The sequence below is a fragment of the Lagenorhynchus albirostris genome, chromosome 4 (genome assembly GCF_949774975.1).
Source record: "Lagenorhynchus albirostris chromosome 4, mLagAlb1.1, whole genome shotgun sequence".
Taxonomy (NCBI): Eukaryota; Metazoa; Chordata; class Mammalia; order Artiodactyla; family Delphinidae; genus Lagenorhynchus; species Lagenorhynchus albirostris.
The window spans coordinates 82,409,866-82,434,738 of NC_083098.1; the positions used below are offsets into that span (position 1 = coordinate 82,409,866).

General features: G+C 33.9%; 1 protein-coding gene across 4 annotated transcripts in view; it reads right to left on the bottom strand.

Moving 5' to 3' along the window:
- Nucleotides 1-445: 445 nt before the first annotated feature.
- SLC30A9 (solute carrier family 30 member 9) overlaps nt 446-24,873 on the bottom strand; it is a 72,319-nt gene continuing 47,891 nt past the window's right edge. For 2 of the 4 annotated variants that reach the window (XM_060148263.1, XM_060148262.1), the window contains exons 10-18: nt 24,368-24,423; nt 21,730-21,865; nt 19,827-19,866; nt 18,604-18,675; nt 17,906-18,013; nt 15,466-15,631; nt 10,587-10,716; nt 8,640-8,753; nt 446-1,892 (exon numbers count right to left, since the gene is read on the bottom strand). In XM_060148263.1, coding sequence (XP_060004246.1) covers nt 1,848-1,892; nt 8,640-8,753; nt 10,587-10,716; nt 15,466-15,631; nt 17,906-18,013; nt 18,604-18,675; nt 19,827-19,866; nt 21,730-21,865; nt 24,368-24,423 — 867 coding nt within the window. In that variant the 3' untranslated portion in view covers nt 446-1,847. The remainder of the gene's footprint in view (nt 1,893-8,639; nt 8,754-10,586; nt 10,717-15,465; nt 15,632-17,905; nt 18,014-18,603; nt 18,676-19,826; nt 19,867-21,729; nt 21,866-24,367; nt 24,424-24,873) is intronic. The other 2 variants (XM_060148264.1, XM_060148266.1) reach the window with 2 other exon arrangements.

Consider the following 24,873-nt stretch of genomic DNA (forward strand, 5'->3'; position numbering starts at 1 on the left):
AATTTGAAACCATAAGAACAAATTGGGCTTCCCTGGTGGCACAGTGGTTGACAATCCGCCTGCCATGCAGGGGACACAGGTTCGTGCCCCGGTCCGGGAAGATCCCACATGCCGCGGAGCGGCCGGGCCCATGAGCCATGGCCGCGGAGCCTGAGCGTCCGGAGCCTGTGTTCCGCTACGGGAGAGGCCACAACAGTGAGAGGCCCGCGTATCGCAAAAAAACAAAAACAAACAAACAAACAAAAAAACCAAATTGTGTGCATGTATGTACATATATATGTATAAAACAATTTCATATCTTAAAAAATAAAATTGGAATGTTATTTCACTTAAAATGTACAGCACACAAAATGTTTTGTAGTGGTAAAAAGTGTACACCAATGTAAATTTTCACAATTTTCCAGTAAATAACAGTTCTGAATCAAAAAATTACTATTACAAACCCTTTAATCAAATGTTTATTTTTTGTTTCCAGCATTGTAACTTGCTATAACTCATAAACTTCAATCTAAGTAAGTTTTTAGACACTGACCTAGGTTCTTAAGCACTCACTTACCTAGCAAAGAGATTATTCACCCAGCTACCACTCTTGCATGGACAATGCTCACTGGTACCTGAACAATTTACAGTGCATATGAATTCTTTTGATGAATGGAGACACAGCTGTAGTTTTGCACTAAATTTTCAATTACTGAATTGCATGTTTTTTCATCTTGATACCTTATGATCATTAGAAAGCTACTTATCACATAATATTATAATCATACAGTATGCTAAATGCCCATTTGTAACTGCAAGAAACTCATGTTACAGACACACTACTGTCTTATGATATTATACAAAAGTCATGGCCACAAGTTTCTGCATAAGAGGTTTACTTCTCTATCTCTCAAAGAAAGAACTATCCCACAGTTCAGATTTACACAAGTAGTGCCTCTTTTAAAATAAATTAAAAATAAAATGCTGTCTTTTCTGTGAAATTATAAATATTTCTAGTCCACTTTACATGTTAAAATGCTTATAAATGCATTATCTCCTAGTAAATACACATTATGGGACTGAAGCCAGTTAAAAAACAAAAAACCAGTCATCACACTGGCCCATGGAAATATCTAGGGCTATTTTATATTTCCTATCACTAGGAAACTTAAACTAAATAAGGAAAAAAAAAGCAAAGAAGAGAAAAGAAATTTTACAAAATGGCAAGTAGCATGACCTAAAAAGAGTGTACTGAAATCTCTTCCTTCCATTCAGTAACAAAGCCCTTTCTGGAATGAACGTTTATGGATAACTAGGTTTGGAAAGTGTTCCTCTTCGTGCTCAGGGCAAAAAACACAAGGTACGTTAAAATAATGTCTACATTCTATAAGGAAAGACAGACTTTGAAATGGAGTGACTGTTTTAAAAACCGCAAACCAAGATTTAGCCAGAATGTTCAAGATTGACAGGTTTTGACGGAGTGAAATCTTCACTGGCAATAAAATTAAAAATCATAATCTTACAGATGCTGCTTATTTTTTACCAATGTGAAGAAAGGAAACATGATTATAAGGTACAATACACAATGACAGGCTAAAATAAGAAATTATGAACAATTTAAGTAACCAAAATGTTTCCTGCTGAAACATAAAAACATGATTTTCAAATTGATTCAACTTGTAATATGTCTCTTAGAAGAAGTTGTTTTAGTTCTGTGGACTGTTGAATTGCTCTTTACATAAATATTTCCTCCATCTTAAAAAAAAAAAAAAACGGCTTCTGAATGGCATTGACTCCTTCAGTGTGGGAAAGCAGTCTTGGCAAACTTGTTTCCAAGACTCCCTCCAAGGTGATTCATTCCATCAAGTCTATAATATCTCCAGATCTACATGTCGAACTTCAGGATTTCGTTTCTGGAAGGAAAAAAATCACCGCTACGTTATTAATAGCAAAAGACAATTTTCTGTTTCCTTTTATTCCTTTTGGTCACTAAAGCCAATGAAAACATTTGGTCAAACTATTTCATTGTAGCATACTAGCAAGAGAAATATTTACAGAGGGAAAAACATAAGATCAATAGATGAACAGGCCAGTTATACACTATAAAATATATAGTAAGTAGTCCAGCCTCCCTGAGTTTTGTCCATATGTTCATTAATACAATAATGGATTAAGAATCTAGTATGTGCCAAGCACTGCAAAGCACTGGAAATATGCTCATTTGTGGTGAAAATCACTGCAAAGCAATAATAATAATTGAAAGACTAAACTGATATTAACTTATTTTATATGTTCTAGTAACACTCCATATAGTCTTGATCTAGCACTGTGCTAGAAAGTAGAGCTATGATTATTAAATAAGACTCTGCTCCTTACCCTGAGGGACTCAGTTTAGCCAGAGAGAAAAGTGTATGAATAACCTCTACGAGCAAAAGCATTATAGCTAATAGGGACTTCCCTGATGGTCCAGTAGTTAAGACTCCACACTCCCACCGCAGGGGGCCTGGGTTTGATCCCTGGTCAGGGAACTAGATCCCACATGCATGCCGCAACACAACTAAGAGTTTGCATGCCACAACTAAGGAACCCATGAGCCGTAACTAAGGAGGCTGCCTGCCACAACTAAGACCTGGCACAGCCAAAAAAAAAAAGCATTATAGCTAATAATAATAACCAGTTAACATATATTGAGCGGTTACTCTTGTGTCAAGTACTATGCTAATAATAAGTAAGGGGGTTCACGGGAAGTGTGTGTTTTAAAATCCTCATAATAACCCAATTATTTCCATTTTACATATGGGAAAAATGAAGGTTAAAGAAATTAACCTGTCCAAAGTCACACAGCTAGTAAGTGATGGAGCCAGGATAGATTCCAGGCCTGACTCCAGACCCCAAGGCTCCTAACTATTTTAATGTACTAAATAATAACTCTGGAAACAAAAACATGAGATTACTTTTGCTCATGAGATCCAGAAAGAATTCACAGAGGATATAGTATCTAAACAAGGTTTGAATACGGTGAATTTTCCAGATAAATGATGAAAAGGGACTAGACGAAAGAAATAGCATGAGCAAAGTCAAGAGAGCCTGGAAAGTATGCACTAGCAGTATGGTATAGTTAGAACAGCAGCTGCAAAAAGCAATGAGGTTGGAAAGACAGGCAGAAGCCAGATTGTGAAAAACCTTAAGGAATTTCATTAACGATGAAAAACATCTTTTTAAAAAAATATTTATTTGGCTGCTCCAGGTCTTAGTTGCAGCACGTGGGATCTTTGTTGCCACGTGTGGGATCTTTAGTTGCAACATGTGGGATCTAGTTCCCTGACCAGGGATCGAACCTGGGCCCCCTGCATTGGGAGCGCAGAGTCTTAGCCAATGGACCACCAGGGAAGTCCCTAAAAATATCTTTATTATATGCCTACACTGTACCAAGCACTGAAGTATACAAAAATGAACGGGAAATAAACAGCACTTGCCTTGAATGAACTTATCTCTAGTGAGGAAATACAGGTAAGTAAGCAGGCGATTGTAATAGTCTCCTACTACAGAGCAAAGTAAAGATTTGAGGGGATTTTTCCTCTATGGATACATAAAGGAAGGACATCTAACACAATGTGTGGGGGGGAATTAAAAGTTTAATAAAGTGAATATAATGATATTGTGAGACTGCAGGACAGAAGAGACTTATAAAATAACTAAACCTATACCTACCTAAGAGGAAATGTTTAAGTTAGGAGGAGCAATGTCAGAATCTTACGTAGAAATACGGCAGTAAATATAAAATACTAAAAGTATTAAAAATGGTTCTCTCTAAAATGTAGAACTAACGATTGAGGAAGGCGAGGCAGGTGACACTTTTGTATAATAAGCTTTTCAGTTCTGATTTTGTAAACTGTATTATTTGATAAAACCCGTATAAATAAATCAACAAGGGGGAAAAAGCTCTTCTAAGGGATTCTAATAATCAGTCAGGATTAATAACTCCTAGCTTAAAAAATAATATCCCAGGAACATCTGCATACTATTCATGTTACACAAATTTAATTATAAAGACAAAAACCTGGTATAATACTGGAGTGTAGCTCCAGTTACAGCACTCATTCTGTTTAGTGTGCACTGGGATTTTTCTTACAACTAGTGCTGGTCAACTGTACCTAGGGGTGCTTTCCTCTTGGGTCCCAAGGTAAGAGTGACCAGGGACCCCACAAGGGGGTGGCGGATGACACTTTTGTTCTCAGTGTTTTCTTTATCTTAAACTATTCCCTCTGTCTAGAATTTCTTAAATTCAATATGGAATAAAAAAGACTGCCTCAAACAGAAATGAAATTGAATTTTGTTTTCCCATTCCAATCAACCCTTACTCATCCCAATATGACTTGAAAAATTTTAGCTGCTCATGGAAAGTTTAAAATTATTCAATCTAAAAAGCACTATATAACAAATGTATACTAATAAAAAATCTGATCTTAAGAAAAAGAAACTAAAAAGTTAATTTACTCTGCTTTTTAAAATCAAGTTTTCAGAGAGAAAATTAACCAAATTCCTAAAATGTATGTGTCCATTACAAAGCAGACACACACAATGTGTTTGCTGAATGAATGAGAAAATAGGATTAATATCCTTAAAATTTAATGTTTAGTGTGTAACAAGATATCATGTGCATAGTAGAAATTAATATATTCATATATTCATGAATATATAACTGTTAAATAGAACTGAAAATCAATAATTGGTGTCCAACTTATAATTTTCATTCATTTTTTCACCAAATACTTATTGGTCTATTATGTCCCAGGCACTGTTCAATGCGAATTGGAATATTTTACACATCACAGATTTTTTTCCAACACTCATATTATACAGAGATAAAAACCAAATTACATAATTTATTTTACAATGCTGTAGACTCAAGTAAAGAAAATACTACAGGAGGATGTAATTAGAGATTCAAAAGACATAGTAAAGGGCAGAGCATTTAACTGGAATTTATTAGAAATTTGCTATGGCATCTTCCCACTGAATTAATTTCCGATAGAATTATTTCCCCCCAAACAAAAAAACTTCATGGAGATATAGGACAAGAGCCTATCTACTGATTGAATATAGAGGTAGAACAACAACAAAAATCTACGTTAACAATTCAAACAATTTCAAAATAAGAACAAGATGTATTTCACATTATAATATGGGACTTTATAAATTAGCCTCTATTATTTGTAACATAGCACTATAAGTTACAGACTTCAAGCCAAAAATATCGCCTGTTCTAACACTCAGATCAATGGCATTTACTCAAAGAGATGGCTATAATCCTGCAGAATTTTATCACTGAGTGTGACCTTCCAAAGTAATTCAATAATTATTAAAATTTAAACTTAGAAGGCAACTATGCTTAGATACTAAAAAGGAGCGAAAATACCAATGTACAAAGTTTTTGTTTTCAAAAGAAAATCAGCTTATTTTCATGCATTCTCTCGGTCTGGTACCTTAACTATGAAGAACTTTCTTTTCACTTGAGATTAATTTACCTTATTACCACCTTAGGGATGTTTCCACCTGAAAGTGTAGGCAAAATGTGGCTTCTTGGTTTGAAAGACTTATATAATTCAAAAACACGAGATAATTCAGTCTATTAATGATTTAATAGCTTCTAGTTAAAGCACAAAATTAGCTTAAAAAATAATAATAAGCATATCTGATTGTGATAAGAGTAATAAATACAATTAAGAATGGCCAACTTGTTGATTATTCTTAAATCGGCTTCTGACACTGTTTCTATTAAAGAGTAAAGCCAAAATAGTTAGTTTTAAAAGTCCATTATTTTCCTTGCCAGGGAAATAAAAACAGATAGAATGGAAATGCAACATTTATTCATTCTCCAATCACCTTGCAAAAAAATAATCATCTCACATTTTATGGAGAACAATGGTATTCAAAGCATGGTTCAAGGATTACTGGGTTACTGAGACATTTTCAGGGGGGACTCCGAGGTCAAAACTATTCTCATAATTACAGTAAGGTATTTTTTGCCTTTTTTTACTATGCTGACATTTCCTCTGATGGCATGGATAAAACTGCTGGCACCTTCACACAACTCAAGGCAACTTGCACCAAATCATACTGGTAGTCATTGTGTTCCTTTATTGCCACCCAGTTGGTTTTTTTTTTAAAAAAAAGCCAGTTTCACTTTAAAATGTCCTTCATGAAGTAGTAAAAAGTATTGATTTATTAAACTTCAACCCTTGAATACACTTTAAAAAAATATTCGGTGACAAAATGGGAAGCTGTGCTTCACGCTGAAGTCTGATGTTGTCACAAGGAAAAGCATCCCTGTGATTGCTTGAATGAGCTCAATCAGACGGTTTTTATCTCAACACCCTTTTTACTTGAAAGAATAACTAACAAACTATGGTTATTCAAATTTGGGTATTTGGCAGGCATCTTCTTAAGAAATAAACAAAATGAGTCTACTACTTCAAGGAAAACAACAGTATTTGTTGCTAATAATAAAATGCAAGCTTTCAAGTCAAAATTAGAATGTTGAAAAACTCATATCCACCACCATAAGCCTGACAGCTTCCCACTACTTAGAAATGTATCAACATTTGCATGATGTGCACAAATTCAGTGAGCCAGTATTTTCCAAATGACCAATTCATAATGTTAAAGAGTCAAGCATGGGTTACAAAGATTCAATCAGACAATAAAGATGTTAAAAAAAAAAGATTCAATCAGAGTATAAAGACAGACCAACAGATTTTAATATAATAGTGTATAGGAGACTGCTAATCATACTCAAAGCGAGGTCTGGCCTTTGCTCTTGGCTATTGGGAGGTAATCTCTAGGTCCTTGGAATATTCTGCCTGATAATTATGTCTTTGTTTATCTTTGTCCACACAGTATCTGCTCTACCTCCAGAAGCGGGTGGAAACTAAAGGTGTCGGCTCTTCCTGAGAGGGGCTGGAGATGAAAGGTCATCCACTCAAGCAGTCAACTACAGAGCCCCAAGAACATTTCTGGACACCAAGGCTCGGTTGAGCTTCTGTGGTTGGCAATACTCCATGCAAACTGTCACACACCACTGTCAGGAAAATAACACCGTCCATGACTCCATGGGGAGAGGACAAGTGAAACTCCAGGTTTGGAACTCTGCCCTATGCATCTCTTCCTTTGGCTAGTTTTAATCTGTATCCTTTCATTATAATAAACCATTCAGTGAGTTCTGTGAGTCCTCCTAGTGAATTATCAAACCTGAGGGTGGTCTTAGGAACCACCTGAACTTTGCAACTGGTGTTAGAAATGAAGGTGGTCTTCTGGACTGTGCCCCCTAACTTCACAAACAGTATATGAAAAGTTCATCGATATGGTTTCAGATTTCACAGCACAACTATGCTTTAAGAGGTTACCGGTTGTCAGGTTTTGGTGTAATATTAAAAGAGAATACCAAGTATCTGGAAAGACTATAAGAATACTTAAAAAGGCTCCTCCTTTTTCTTCATATTCTTCAACCAAAATAACGTATGGTAATAGACTGAATGCAGAAGCACAAATGGGAATCTAGCTGTCTTAGATTTTTGTAAAAATGTAAAATACCACTCTTCTATTTATTTCATTTTGGAAACTATAGTTACTTTACTTCAAACTGTTATTTATATTAATATGAAATACATTTATTATGTTTTCTAAATGAATATTTTTAAATTTCTCAATTTTAATTAATAATTTGGTAAATATAAATAAATATAACTAAAAAAAACTCTTTGAGTCCTCAATAATTTTTAAGAATCCTAATACCAAAATATCGAGAATTGTTCATCTAGAAATTCTGAAAATCATGCCTGATAAGCTCATGAACTATAATATTAACATTAACAAAATCATCTCTTTTGAAGTGCTTCTATTAATCTGATCACATATCTAGATTCTAAAAGATAGTAAAATAGTGATAGAAACGTTTCCCTTCAATTTTTGTCTTTGTTTCTCTTCAATTTTTAACAAAATTAAACAAAAATCAACATCAGCTAAAGAAAATACATTGCCTTCAACAAGTTATAAACGTTAAAGATCATTTACAAGTTTTCTTCATTGCAAACAATTAGAATTCAAATGTCAATAAATGGCAATTTGAGAGCACTGACACTTTTTTAAAGGCAGTCTGGTTAGGTAATATTTCAGTAAAAAACCAACAGGTTGTAATGATCTCCAACTGAACAGAAACAAACAGAAAATATAAAATAATGTCAGACGGGCTAAAGCAGTATGTATGTATATGTTTAAGGTCACACTCTTTTTTAACTTTAGAACAGAGTCTAAAGTTTCCCTTTTACCTTTCTCTAGAAATGTTAGAAACGCTTCTTATTTAAAGAAAAACAAACAAGAAAAAAAACGATTATTTTAGAAACTAAGCAAGCAGTATAGAATAGTGGTTAAAAGTATGGAATTTGAAATTGAACAGCAAAGGTTCAAATCGCAAGTCCTATACTACCCTGAATCCAACTTCTCTAACCCAATCATTTTCTTGCCCATAACTACTGATACATCATGGGGTTACTGAGAAAATAAAAGCACACAACTGATGCAATTAGCATAGTGCCTGACATAGATAAGTACTCAAAAAGTAGCTGACACTGTATTATATTATTATTATGAATATATCTTACTTTCAGTTCCTTCTCAAGCCTATCTACTTCAGCTCCTAAAGTATCAATAATATTTTCTCCATGTTTAAGCATAAAGGTCTCTAGTTCTTCAGGAGTCTTCACTTCTTGAATTTCCTATAAAGAAAATGATAGCAGAAAAATGAAACAGATTCTTAAGAAAGTCATAGTGGTACACTGATAATTTCTTTTAAAAATTATAACCAACACCGTTAAGTTTAATAAAAAATGAAAAACTTTCAAGCCATAGGCAATAGACCACATATTTCAAAAACAAAACTCAATTTGAGAAAAAATTGAGTACAACGGTCTACAGACCGTAGCACTGCAAAATCAGTGGGAAAAGGATAGACAATCAATAAATAGTGCTGGGGAAGTTATTTTTTTAGAGGAAAAAATTACTAAATCCCTACCTCAGACCATTAAACAAGTAATTCTAAGTGGATTGAAAACCTAACGGTAAAAAACAAACCTTAAAATTTTTAGAAGAAAACCAGAATATTTTTATGATAATGGGATACAGAAGGGTTCCTCAAGAAAGATAATAAAAAGCATAAAGATTACAAATTTGACATAAAATTAAAAACTACATTAAGTCTTCTGTACAACAACAAAGTGGAATGATAAATTATAAACTAGAAAGTTATCTGCATATACACAACTGAGGAAGGATTAGTATCTAGCATATTAAAAATAAAACATTTATAAATCTGTCAGAACAACAGAAATTAAGCGAACAAAGCAAGTACAGGAAATCCCAATGGTCAATAAATTTCTATGTTTATTAACCTCACTACTACCAGGGAAATATAAATTAAATCAACAGGATACTATTTCATATCTATCATAATGATAAAAATTTCAAAACTGTCAATACAATCTAGCGAAAATATGAAGCAATAGAAACTTTGATACATTGATGGTGGGAGTTAAATTGACACACTTTGGAGAACAATTTGCCAATATCTAAGGAAGTTGAAGATATGTTCATCCAATGGCCCACCTATACTTTAAATCTAGCTATGTAATGCCCTAAAGAAATTCTTGCACATGCAAACAAGGAAACATCTATAAGAATGCCACTGTGGCACTGTTTCCAATAGTTTAATACTTGAAACAATATAATTGTCCGTGAAGTAGGGACTGGATAAGCAAACTGCAGCATATTAGTAAGATGGACTATTAAATAGCAAGTAAATTAATTAGAGGTATATATATTAACACGGAGGAGGAATCTCAAAAACATGCTGTTTAGCAACTTACAGAGGAAACCATTATGATACAATTTATACCAATTTTTAAACATCTAAAATGTTACATATTACGCTAAGAAAAATATGTTGAAAAGTATAAAAAACTGAATGGAAATGACAGGTACTAAATTCAAGATAATTGTGAGTTCTGGGGATGGAGAAAAGAGAATGGGATCTATAAGGAGAAACAAGGGCTGTAATATTTTTGTAATGATTTCTTTCTTTTTTTAAGATCTTAAGCAAGTACAGTACAGTAAAATGTTAATATTCGACAAAGGCAAGCGGTAGCTTCTGCTCTGTTCATTATATTATCCTGTATAAATTTTCTTTTAAAGGACTCTTAATAAAAAAAGCATGGATTCTGGAGTCAGAGAGATCTGAATTCACATCTGATTCCATATGATGGCTCTGCAATTTTAGGCAAGTTACTTAATTTTTCTGTGCCTGAATTGGCCTATATATAAAAATGAAAATATTATTTTTTTACCTCACAGGTTGTTGACAGTAAATAAAGTAACATATATAAAACGCCTGGCACAGAACAAGCACTTTAATAAGTTACCTCTTCTACTGTCTGAATCAGTTGAAACCTGAAGTGACTTTTAAGACTTATAAAAGAAAAAGTTTTATTTACTTAGGAAGTAATTTTTATAACCCTTGGCTATATAAGAAGAAATCAATAAATACTTTAACTTACTTGTAGCATTTGGTCAAAATCTTGTTTTTCCAAATACGATCTCGTAACAACTCGTCCATCGAAATCTACTTCTGCCTTAAATCTTACTTTCCCTAATCCTAGATCTGTGGCTTTAACGTCATGAATTGCCCTGCAACCAATAACAATACATACAAATTTATATACACAGACATACATTTTAATGGCAAAAAGTCTAGAATTCTTGTTTTTTACTACCAGTGATGAAAAATGGACTAAGATGGCTTTCAGAGTGTTCGCCATTAAGCACCACCTATCATTTTCCAAACAAATGTTCATTTAGCTCTTTTTGCATAATGCCATACGAAGGTGTAAACAATAAATACTATTTTATGGTAATTTGTATATATATGAACTACATAGTTTGTGGATTAAAAAATCAACTCTAAATTGCTTTTCTAAAAAACAAAAAAAATTGCTTTTCTACAATGTTGTCATTTTATCTTATAATCCTTTTTTCCCTTTTTCAATAGCTTCTTTAAAAGTCTTCATACAACTCTGTGAAGTACTCCATTAGCATGAGGTTGATAATAACTACCTAATGGGACTGATGTGGGGAATGATGAACCAACATATATAAAATGTTTAATATGCTACCAATTACACAGCAGGCATTTAATCAATGACATTCATGAAGTAGATTAAGATGGCATCTTTACTTTACAGATAAAACAATCCCAGAGGGGCATAAGTGACCTGCCTAAGGTAACTCATCTAGGCAACAGGAAAGCCAGGACTCACCCCCAGATCTTTAGATACCCAAACCTAGTGGTCTTTCCATTATACCATTCTGCCTTCCAGAAAAGGAAGCAGACGCTCAAGCATAATTGCTTTTCCATACCTCCTGCCCTAATCCTCAGGAATCAATTTTCTCCAGAAAACTACTGAGAAATTCCTTTCTTTCTAGAGTAATCATTATAATATCTTTTCTTTAGAGGATACATAAGAAAATTATAAACACTCTGAATTCTGAGGACATAGAGATATCCTACTGGGAAAACAAGCCTAAGTGAGAATCCAAGTACTCTTAAAACATCTGACTAATTTCTGAGAGATCTTAAGCAAGTTACTAAATACTGAGTCTAAAATTCTTTATCTATGTGAATAAAGAAGTATAGATGAAAATAAGAATTAATGATTTTATATTTATGATGTATGCCCAGACTGAAATAGAACTTGTCCAGATTGGTAAGAGGTTATATAATTTATTCATTTAAAAAAAGCATATCTAACTCAGTCTTAACAAAAGATTTAAAATACTCATGATCTGACTAATGCTTAATTAGCAGTTAATAAAAATGTTCTGATATACTTCTTCCCTATGTTCTTACACATAACTAACTGCAGACAGAAAACTGTGATAGGCAGCTTCTATCATGGTTCCCAATGACCCCCCCACAACCCCCTCCTGTGTTCAGGCCCTTGTGCAACCCTCTCTCCTTCAACTGTGGGCTAGACTTAGCGATTTGCTCCTAACCAACAGAACACGGCAAAATGATGATATGTCATTTCCAAGATTAGATGATGAACCTGTGACTTTTATCGTGTTCATACTCAATATCTATTGTCTTCTCAATCTGCATACTTTGATTAAGCAAGCTACCATGTTGGACAGTCCCACATGGCAAGGAACTAAATCCTGTTGATAACTACATGAGAAAGCTTAGAAGCTGATCCTTCCCCAGGAGATGACTGTAGTCCCAGCCAACACCTTGACTGCAGTCTATGAGAAACCCTAAGGTAGAGACCTAGGTAAACCGTGCCCAGATTCCTGACCCACAGAGACTGTGAGGTAATAAATGTTGTTTTAAATCACAAAGTTTTGGGGTAATTTGTCACAGAGCAATATAGATAACTAATACATTGATTAAAAAACTGTATGAACTTCCTGGAATACTAACATTTATTTTTTCCAACAATTTAATCTACAGATCATCACTATTCCAGAAAATTTCAAATTTGCCACAGTGAGTCTTTCCATTTACAGTTCTTTTTTTAGAATTTAATTATAAACAATATATGCAAAATTATAAACACACATATACCTATCAAATGGGTACCAAAATACATGAAGCAAAAACTGAGAGAAATGAAAGGAGAAATAGGCAATTCAACAATAACAGCAGGAGACTTTAACATCCTACTTTCAATAATGGATAGAACAACTAGGCAAGAAGATCAACAGGGAACTAGAAAACGTGAGCACTATAAAATCTAACAGACACAATGCTCCATACAACAGAAGAATATACATTATTCTCAAGTACACATGGAACATTATCCAAGACAGATCATATGCTAGGCCATAAAACAAACCTCAGTAAATTTAAAATGACAGAAATAATAAAAAGAATGTTCGGCAACCACAATGGAATGAAGTAAGAAGTAACAAAGACATTTGAGAAACTCACAAATATGTGGAATTAAACAACACTCCCCTAATTAACCAATGGCCAAAGAAGAAATCTAAAGTGAAATTAGAATATATTTTGAAGTGAATGAAAATGAAGACACAACATACTAAAATTTATAGGATGCAGTGAAAGCAGGGCTTAGAAGGATGTTTATAAATGTAAAAGCCTATATTAAAAAAGAAGATGGATATCAAATAAAAAACTTAACCTACCACCTTAAGACACTGGAAAAAGAGCAAACTAAACCTAAAGCAAGCAGAAGGAAGGAAATAATACGGATTAGAGGAGGAACTCATGAAACAGAGAAGAGAAAAACAAAGAAAATCAATTAAACCAAAAGTTAGTTCTCTGAAAAGACCAAGAAAATTGAAAAATCTTTAGCTGGACTGACCAAGAGAAAAAAGAAAGAACACTCAAATTACCAGAATCAGAAACGAAAGAGGAGACATTAGTACCAAACCTAAACGAATAAAAAGGATTACAAAGGAATACTAGGAACAGCTGTACACCAACAAATTAGATAACTTAGAAGTAATGGACAAATTTCTAGAAAGACACAAACTACTGAAACTGACACAAGAAGAAATAGATAATCCGAATAAACTAATAACAAGAGATAGAATGAGTAATCAAAAAACTAACCATGCAGAAAAGCCCATGTCCAGATGGCATCACTGCTGAATTCTACCAAACATTTAAAGAAGAAATAATAACAATTCTTTATAAACTCTTCTAAAAAAACAGAAGAGGAGGAAACATTTCCCAATTCATTCTATAAGGTCAGTATTACCTTGATAACAAAATCAGACAAAGACATCACAAGGGAAGGATATTAATATAGAGTATCTCACATTAAGTTACTAAGCCTAATACTGATTCTAAGAATGCTCAATTTCAAATCTTGATCCAGTAGGTAATTACTTCTTAAGAGTAAACATATAGAGCTTAGAATATAAATCTACTACTCACATACTCACTTGTTCTACTGAAGATATAGAGGTCATTTGTTTTTTTTTAATTTATTTATTTATTTTTGGCTGTGTTGTGTCTTCCTTGCTGCACACGGACTTTCTCTAGTTGTGGTGAGCAGGGGCTACTCGTCACTGCAGTGCGTGTGCTTCCCATTGCGGTGGCTTCTCTTGTTGCAGAGCACTGGCTCTAGGCGCATGGGCTTCAGTAGTTGTGGCACATGGGCTCAGTAGTTGTGGCTCATGGGCTCAGTAGTTGTGGCTCATGGGCTTAGCTGCTCTGCGGCATGTGGGATCTTCCTGGACCAGGGCTTGAACCCCTGTCCCCTGCATTGGCAGGTGGATTCTTAACCACAGTGCCACCAGGGAAGTCCTAGAGGTCATTCTTAAAAGATTTAACTTAAAGATTTTAATTAGGAAAAATACATTCTTATTTTAAAGTTTATATATGCATATGTAGGTAAGTAGTAGAAAAATCAGGATTTTTTTGGATGTGGACCATTTTTAAAGTCTTCATTGAATTTGTTACAATACTGCTCTGTTTTATGTTTTGGTTTTTTGGCTGCGAGGCATGTGGGATCTTAGCTCCCCAACCAGGGTGAAGTCTTAACTGCTGGACTGCCAGGGAAGTCCCCAAAAGCAGGATTTTAAAGGACTGTTCCTTCCCCTTCATTCTGAAACTACACTGCTGCTGAAGTTCAATAAAAAGTCCTATTAGAATAGAACTTTACATCTCTTCTGATTACCTCCTAACTCTTCAATTCTTTATTTGTATATCATTTAAAGATAAAGATTATATGGAAAAAACATTTAATATAATCTAAAACAAGAAGTCTATTTTCAAAAAAAGTATAAATTATATTCAACTTGGTAATCATATCCCCATGAATAAAAATCTTAAGTTTAATATATTTAATTTGGAATTATAATACAAATATAAGGCAAACACAAATATGAAGGTTTCATATAAGTGGTTCCACATTAAAGAGGCAAATACTTTACAAACTTCTGTTCCCATTACATCATCTAACTGTTCCTTATTCTAAAAATTAAAGATATACAAATTTAAAAGGAAACTTAGGGAGTGTCCTACATGCTTTCACTTGCTTTCTTGTAAGGTTGCCATGCTGCAAAGTAATAAGATTAAAAAGTTCTAGGGCTTCCCTGGTGGCGCAGTGGTTGAGAGGCCGCCTGCCGATGCAGGGAACACGGGTTCGTGTCCTGGTCTGGGAAGATCCCACGTGCCGTGGAGCAGCTAGGCCCGTGAGCCATGGCCGCTGACCCTGAGCGTCCGGAGCCTGTGCTCTGCAACGGGAGAGGCCACAGCAGTGAGAGGCCCGCGTACCGCCAAAAAAAAGAAAAAAAAAAGTTCTAAAGGCTAGGAATTCAAAACCTCTTCTGGAAGTATTTACAAAACAAGCATTTCTATTTCTTAATACGTTTTTGTAAACCTTAACAGCATCACTGGAATAAGCTGACCTTACTGATGGGTCGTTCTCCAGGAGTTCAGTAAGCCGTTGTACTTGTTCTGGCTGGATGGATCGCCCTAAGAGTGCTTCTGTGTTAGTGTAGATGAGGAATGCTGAGACCACACCTAATAAGGTGCCCACACCCAAAGAACCTAGGCTGTCATACAGTGGATTGCCTAAATAAAAGCACAAAAGAAGTCAGTAAATTAACATTTTCTATTATTTCAATGAGCTTTAGTGAGCAAAGAACCAGAATTAGTAAATCAAGGGACTGTAAATTCATTTCTAATTCCTTTAATGACTTCCTCCTAATAGTTTTACTATTCTAGGCAGTTGAATTACTTATGATCTGTTTCTTGCACCTGGTCACATGGGTGAGGGTTCAGAGCATTTTCAAATGAGAGACATACTAATAATACAATGAAGAGTCCATTTCTTTTTGATATATCAGTAGCACTTTTCCTATCTCAAGTTGACAAAATAATTGTAAAATCAAAAGCTAAAAGAAATAACCATTTTTATGTCTTATTCTTACCAAGATTCTGTGAAAGAACTAACCCATACAAAAAATTATATGAGGTACTCTTATCTCATTCAACCAAGAATGATACATAGCTAGTACCATTCTAGATTTAAAAAAAAAAGGAAGTTAATTCCTTGCCTCTAATGGCTACCTCAGAGCAGTGGTTCTCAAAGTGCAGTCCTTTGACCAGCAGCGTCAGCATCACTCAAGAACACGGTAGTAATGCAAATTCTCAGGCCTCGCTCAAGACCTTCTACATCAGAAATCTGGGGTTCGCGGTGGGGTGGGTGTGGGTCTAGCATTATGTGCCTTCCCAATCCTGCCAGATGATTCTGATTCTAAAGTTTGCCTTAGGTTATTAGCGCTTTATTCTCTTCCAGAACCAATGAGAAGAGTTGATTTACTATCTATGAATGCATAGGTTAATATTTATATAACAGACATAAATAAATATTATACTTTAAATCTTTATAATAAATTTTACACACAAGGCTTTTATAATGAAGTCTTTTTATTCCAAAGATCAAATGTCAATATTAAATTTAACTCTCTTAATGCTTGATAAAGTATTTTTTGTTTTACTAAAAAAATCGCAATTTACATTAGTTTTATTAACATTTAGTCAAAATATAACACTAAAAACTGAATGACTTATTTTGTATTACTAAAGTGTAAAAACATATCCATTTGTAAAACATAATCCACTAGCAAGTTTGTAATTACAGAGTTCAAAATCAAATATTGCTCTTTAGAAGTCCAAATTTAATTAATTATTTTCATTTTAAAATACACATCTATTAATAATCCTACAGAAATCACAGAATTATTAGCTGGAAAATATTTTATTTATTTCTTGGCATGTTATTTAATTTAAATGACAATTTAAATAATTAAATAAAAATAATTGTGAAACTTTCTTGAAACAAAACTTTTTATAAGTTTGATTTGACTGGTTTATAATACTACGTTAAAAAAAAATCTATTAAAAGTCAACTTACCTATCAAGTCACACTTTCCTTAAGCCTAAAATTTTGCTAAGTAATAATTTAGGTCTAAAAAAATGTCTAAAATGGTAAGGTCAACCAGAAAAACGATCAAAACAATTAGAAATATTTTGGATCACAGTGAACATCAGAGAATGCTAGTTTACTCTTAAAATATACATTCAAAATGAGAAAGACCTATTCATATTTCAGGCTATTTTAAGAAATACTGCAGAACTGTGGAAGCTCATCACCTAAAATTATTTAAAATACGCTAGGACAAACAGGTAAGAATGGTAGTACCATTTCAAGAGAATTCCAACCTCAGAAATTGAGTCTTTTCATACTAAATGGTTCCTTTGTCTTAGAAAATAAAAATAAAATGGTTTTTGTCTTCTTATCCGCCTGTGCTGTACTGGCCTTCAAAACATTTATCTAGCTACCAAAATGAGGATGGAAGCAACTAAAGAATCAAGGAAACAGGAAAGCAACAGCAGTTATTATTGGTACTAATAGTAGAAAAAGACAAATGGACAAGAGCTACAATGTATATTTATTTTAAACTTCAGAGTTTATTAAAGTTCTCTCTCATATATTATCTTAAACCTGTAAGGTCACTAGGACAAATATTATTAATATCTTTATAGGTAAAGAACTTAAAGCTCTGTATAGTTGTGTAACTTATTAAGTCACAGCTAGAAAGGCTTCGAGCATTACAGAAATGCTCTATTAGCAGCCTTCTTTATTTCTAAGAAATTTCTAATTCAAAAATCTGAACACTTTTACCATCTTATTTGTCTTATACAAACAAATGGTTAGTATGAAATTCACATTTAACAATCTATTGGCTTAAAATTATTCAATGATATAAAGGAAAATTCCCACATATTAGAGAATTATTTTAGTAGCACAAATAAAGCACCTGTAATTTGAGAAATATTTACCTGTTATAGAAGTAAGGCCCATACAAGTGGCTGCTATTGTCACTCCCAACACTGCTGCAGTATCCTCCAATAATATAACATTTGTACTAGGATCACGACTTTCCATTACTTAATCATTGGGGTAGAGACAAGAAAAGAAACTTTTGAAATCTTAATTTAATACTATCAGATAACATTTTAATAAGTATCCATTAATTTAATTAAATTAAGATTAAGAAGGCGTTCCCTAGTGGCCTAGTGTTAGGATTACAGGCTTTCACTGCTGTGACTAGGGTTCAATCCCTGGTCAGGGAACTGAGATGCCTCAAGCTGTGCAGTGCAGCCAAAAAAAAAAAAAAAAATTAAGATTAAAAAATGTATGAGATCCTGATTTTTAAAACCTGTTCAATATAAATATAATTTCTTGGTTTAAATGTTAACAATAACAGATATTTAAAGTCAAATTACTTTCTCAAGTTATATAAGCATACACAGAAATACTGTAGTTCACATAAGTTAAATCCAAATATAAAGTACTGCTGTTCAAATTACACTACATTTCTCTTTTAAAAGAGCTGATATATAAGTAAGAGCCACATAGGGAAGACACTGAGATATATTTTGTACACATCTATATGGAACAAAGCAATAATAGCACTAGGCAATTTTAAGGAAACAAAGAAGATGAAATAATACACCTAGGTTTCTAAAATACATACCATACTTGTAAAGTGACATTCCTTTGGCCCGAGCACTCCTACGAAGCTCATTTACAGCAACAAGAAGTGTTGCTGAAAGAAAAGCATTCATATCAGCAAGGAAGAAACTTCATGCCTCCAAACTTTAAAGATGGCATCTCAAAAGATAAATAGGCACAACACTTTAATGCTAAGGGCTGTCAATAAGGAAAAGTTCTATATTAAACCAGTCATTATCAAGACCCCAATTAATCATTATGATATAATGAATCCCATATTTCTAAACCACAATAATTTAAATATCATTACCACCACAACAGCCTCAATTTATTAGACAGCTACTAGCTGGCAGGCACCACACTAAGCACAATCACTTTGATCCTGCCAACCTTTTGAGGCAGGTGGTGCTATCACCATTTTATAAGACTGCCAAAGATGAAAGGATGATGCATAAAAAATGACAATGTTTTAGAAGTAAGCATACTGTGAGTACAGCAGTGAATTAGGCAGTTTCATACATGATATTAGCACTTCTCTGTCATAATACTGCTATGGCTGAAACTTTCAGAAACATTAACATATTTGTACTGCAAAAAGACAGTCCTCCCTGATAAACGTTACTAAAACCTGATTTTTAAAAACTCAGTATATAGTTAGTTATGTTTTTATACTCCATGGACCTAGAGACTGTCATACAGAGTGAAGTTAAGTCAGAAAGAGAAAAATATCGTTTATTAACGCATACATGTGGAATCTAGAAAAATGGTACAGATGAACAGGTTTGCAAGGCAGAAATAGAGACAGATGTAGCGAACAAATGTATGGACACCAAAATGGGGAAGCAGTGGGTGGGGTGGTGGTGTGATGAATTGGGAGATTGGGATTGACATATATAGACTAATATGTATAAAATAGATAACTAATAAGAACCTGCTGTATAAAAAAATAAAAATGTTTTTTACTTTCCAAAAAAAGAAAAAACCTCAGTATATAGTTAGTTATGTTTTTATACTTCATTTCAAATGATATGATACTCAAGAACAAAATAAAAAGCTTTTCCAAACTTGCCCCATCTTACAGGAACAACCATAGTACATTATACAAAGAATTTCTTCCCTCAAAGAAGATAAAACGTATATTCCTATTTCCACAGCTTTCTTTAATCAAGAGAACTTAGCAATCTATAAAAATAGACTGCTGAATATATATTACTAAGAATAAAAAGATTCTGTGACAGTACATACCTCCTTCAGATACTAATGATCCTGCTAAAATACAATATGCCTAGGAAATATAAAAATAAAGCATAAGTTGATATCTCACTAAAGAATTACAACAGTTCATGCATAAACTTAATGTTTAAGATGGAAACATAAATTCAAATCCTAGCCAGATAAGGATTTTAATGGGAAACAGTTCAAATGAGGACAAGATAGATGGTATCTTCATAAGAAGAAACAATCAAAAGTTAAAAATTTGATGGCCATCTCATTTTTTAATACTTGAAAAAGTAATACACACACGCACCCCCCAGCGTAGAATGTTATGCCATGACTAAAGTTAAATTCATGATATAAAAGAATTACTTAATTAGTAAAAAAAAAAAAATTTGAACTTCAAAATGAACACAGCATTTGAAATCTAGGGTTGTGGATACCAGATGCAGTAAGATACACAACCATACCCAGTAACTTTCAATTTTGTTTGTTTGCCCAGCACCAAGAGAATCCTTCCTCAGTCCTCATTCAGAAAGATAAGCAGTTATAAAAAGTAAACAATTTGGGGGAGGAAGATAACACCACTTTCCTTACAATCCCAGACACTCTTGAATTAGATAAAGATACCAAGAATAGCTTTAATCCAAGATATATAGAAATAATCAACACAAATTTTTTAAAATTTTAAGTGAAATTCAAATCAAATATCTATAGAATTTTCAATATTACCTTTTCGGAACCCTAGGCTTCCCTGAAACAGAGGTTTAAAAATTTTGAACCCAGTCCAACACTCTTCTAATTCTGTCAAGGAAACTGAGATTTCCAAGGCTGTGTGGTTTGCTTGAGTAAATAGAAATGGTATTGGAATAAGAACTAGAATACAGGTTTTCCTAACTCAATTTTAGGCTCTTTCCACTGAATCTTACTGGCAACATCAGCAAAAATAGTCTGGAGCTACACTGTGAGATACAGAAGCTGACAGGGGTGCCACATGCCCAATTTGCACTTGTCAAGGGAGCTACAGTCAGAGCTGCCAAGCAGAGTAATCTCCAAGAAGTTTCCATGAGAGGAAAAGAAGACAGCTTTAAGTATCTACAAAGGCCAGTGGAAACCAGTGCAAGATGACGTTGGTGCCAGTAAAGTAGTACCTTTCTGTCCCCTATCTCTACCTTAAGTGCTGCCAGAGGCAATCTATGGAGTAGGAGAGAAGAGAAGCCCTTAAGTGAAAAAATACAGAAGGGAACCACACTCCCATTCTCTCAATGTAGGCTTCCTACCAGAATGAGGGAAAGGAGAAGGTTTAACTTTAAATAAAATTTTAACATATGACTGTTACAAAGGAATGGTTATTTTAACTACTGATAGGACACTTATTCTTGGGACTAAAAGTGAACAGAGGTCTTGCTTTTCAAAAGTAACAGCAGAAATTAACAGAATTACCCAAAATTTTAACCACGGACAAAGTGTTTAACAACTGTACCTACAGAGATACTCTTGCTCAACATCACTGAATCATACGGATTTAGAGGTCATGTCCAGTCACATTCTAAAAAACACAACTACAGATACATAACCCTATATTACAGTCAAGAAGGTATATTTCGGGCTTCCCTGGTGGCGCAGTGGTTGAGAGTCCGCCTGCCGATGCAGGGGACACAGGTTTGTGCCCCGGTCTGGGAAGATCCCACATGCCGCGGAGCGGCTGGGCCCGTGAGCCATGGCCACTGAGCCTGCACATCCGGAGCCTGTGCTCCGCAACGGGAGAGGCCACAACAGTGAGAGGCCCGCATACCGCAAAAAAAAAAAAAAAAAAAAAAAAAGGTATATTTCGTCCCATTCTTTAACATCAATATGACAAAGGCATTCTACTGTACCTAATCACTATTTCATATTACTTCAAAACTGAGGGGGGAGGAGGGGAGAAGATTACCCATAGAAGAGATTCTATTGGTTGAGGATTAAGCAATCCCATGACTCCATGGTACCAAGATAATCCTGCACCCATCATGAAAATACCAACACCACTAATTAGTGAAGCAATATAGCGCATATTTGAAAATCCATACCTGAAAAATAAAAAAGATAATATAGTTTACAAGAAATACAAATGATTTCCTCTCAAAATGTTTAACAGGTCAATGAAAAAAAAAAACTTCTTATAACATCATGATGTTATGATTTTATATTTAAGTAAAATGTAAGTGCCAAACTCAAATCTAATCAGAAAATCAATACATAAAGTGGAAAAAACTGCAAGATCTTTGAAACTATATAAAAAGAGAGTGAATATGATTTAATTCAGGTATTTTCTAACCCCTCTTTCATATATTTGCTTTGATTTACTAGAGCAACTTTACTTTTATGTAACACAAATGCAGGCAAAATTTATTTTTTAAATGCATTCAGATGTTTAATGAAGATGGTAACATTTATATTTACTTGTAACGCAGCTTCTAATTGAATATTTGTCTTCTATAATTTATATTTCCTACAATTTATATTACTTATAATTTGACGCTAGATACTTTTTGCTGTTTCTGTATAGTGTAACACACAGTAACCAACTATTATCTTTTTTTTTTTTGGCTGCACCGAGCAGCAGCATGTGGGACCTTAAATCCCAGACCGGGGATCGAACCCACGCCCCCTGCAGTGCAAGTGCGGAGTCTTAACCACAGGACCGCCAGGGAAGTGCCACTAATTACCATCATTAAAAGACTAAGAGCTTCAGTTTTCTGGGTGTTTTTATGGTAATTTTTTTTTGTTAAATCTCAGGGGTTTTTAAAAGTCTTTTGGTCAATGTGTGCATTATTCTGTATTACTATAGGTACCAATAAAATACTGAGTAATATGAAATTTAAAAATATGGGATACTACAAGAGGAAAAGGATCATTCATTAATAAAAGTATTTTCCGGGAAATTTACTCCCAAACCCAAACTCTATGGCACCCTTCTAGCAGATGCAAATTTAAACAAGAGTTCTGAATTAAAATTGCTTTTTGAATTCTTTTTGCAAATATGTAATCTTGCCATAGGAAATTATCAGTTTATAGATGTGATGGTGTTCTATCAGCCTGATTTAGAACAATTTATATTCTTCTAAAGCTTCCCCCTCAAATTAAGAAAGGAGATATACTTATTTATTTATTTAAGTTAAGGTAAATTAAGATCTAAATTAAATGGCATTACTTTCATTTTATGTGTTTTCAAGGAATTTGGAGATTCTCATTAAAAAAAATTTTTTTTTTGGTTGCATGGGGTCTTAGTTGTGGCATGCAAGCTCTTAGCTGTGGTATGCATGCGGGATCTAGTACTGGGCCCAGGATCAAACCCAGGCCCCTTGCATTGGGAGCCCGCAGAGTCTTAATCACTGCGCCACCAGGGAAGTCCCTAAAATTTTTAACTATGTAGATCTGCACTGTCCAATATAAGTCGCTAGCTACATAAGACTATTTAAATTTAAATTACTTAAAACTAGATAAAATTTTAATACAGTTCTTCAGTCGCACTAGCCACATTTCAAGTGCTCAACAGCCACATACAGCTAGTGACTATCACAATGAACAGATATAAATAAATATTTCTATTATTGTAGAAAATTCTATTGGGCAGTACTAAAGTAGGTTGTTGAAAATATCTTAAGAAGAAATCTTTACAACCTAAAACTTTTAAATTTTACCCTGTTTTTAAATTTTTGGCATATAAAACTGGTCAGGAAAAATTGTTTTTGACAGAGTAAAATACTATGATAACGTGTAATTAGCAGACTAGAAAGGTAGCTGTTCTCTGTACGAGCTTACTGATAGTTACAGGATATTCAATAATATGCTATTATTTATATGAAAACAGGAGTGCCTGGCTTTCAAGTAAAGAAAGGCATTTATATAAAGCACAGAGGCAGATTCCTTTATGGAAATAAAAGTGTATTTTTTTTGCCTTGAGGCAAATTTGACTGCTCAAATTCTACTACAGAAGCTCGTTAAAAACAAAATAATACATGTGGAATTCAAAATTTTCACCTGGTTATGTTAGTGGAAGCAACAGAAAAAAAGTCTTTGTATCAAATAACTAATATAATTCAAAATAATATACCCTAAAGAGCATACTCATTTTACAAATAAGTAATTTTGAAATATTAATAGAATCCTATTTCCAAATCACAACAGGGGGATTAAAATACATTAAGCATAAATTTAATAGAAATTACCACTAAAATTTTAGATTGAGTGGCCTATTAGTCCAAATGTGAAATATATATATCTCCTTTGACCAAATAAAACAGAACTCTAAGATCAAAACACGTGCTTTGTTATTAACTATCAAATACAAAGAGGACAGGATCTCTTTGCTATGTTACAAAGCATAAAAATAATTTGAACCTCATTTTCAAATTATATCTTGAATTTACTTTGACACAGAGGTTGAGTCCTGCATTTTAGATACAACAGCAGAAGAAATGACCAAATCTTTAACACAAAACTGCAGGTCTATAAACTGCAAGAGATTTCTATAATTCAACTACTTGCTGCCAAAACACATGAAAACAAAATAAAGACAACGTCCTTACGGATGAGTAGGATCTGGTGTTTGAACAGACTTACTGATGCCCAATGCTAGTAAGGCCTATGGAGAAAAGAAGGTAAATAATCATTAGCAAGGGAATATAATAAGCCAGTCTGGAGGGCACAACCTGACAATGACAAAGAAGTACTTAACATGTGTATGTCCAATAGCCCAGCAATTCTTATTTCCAGTACTTACCACAGAGAAATAAAGGTGAACCGAAAGGGGTTCAAAACAACACTGAATAATTATGTAAAATGTGAAAGCAACCTAAAACTCCTTCAATGGGGAGTGGCAAAATAAATCATGGTATAACCAAACCATAAATTACTTCTACAACAGTGTAAAAGGGAATAGAGCTCTCTGTACTGACATGGTGAAAGCTCCTAGACGTACCATTCAGTGGACGGGAAAAAAGCAAGTTTAGGAACCGCACGTACAATACAAAAGAACTTAGTTTTGTAGTTTTTGTAAATGACATATAATGTAAAGCACAGGAAAAGGTCTGAA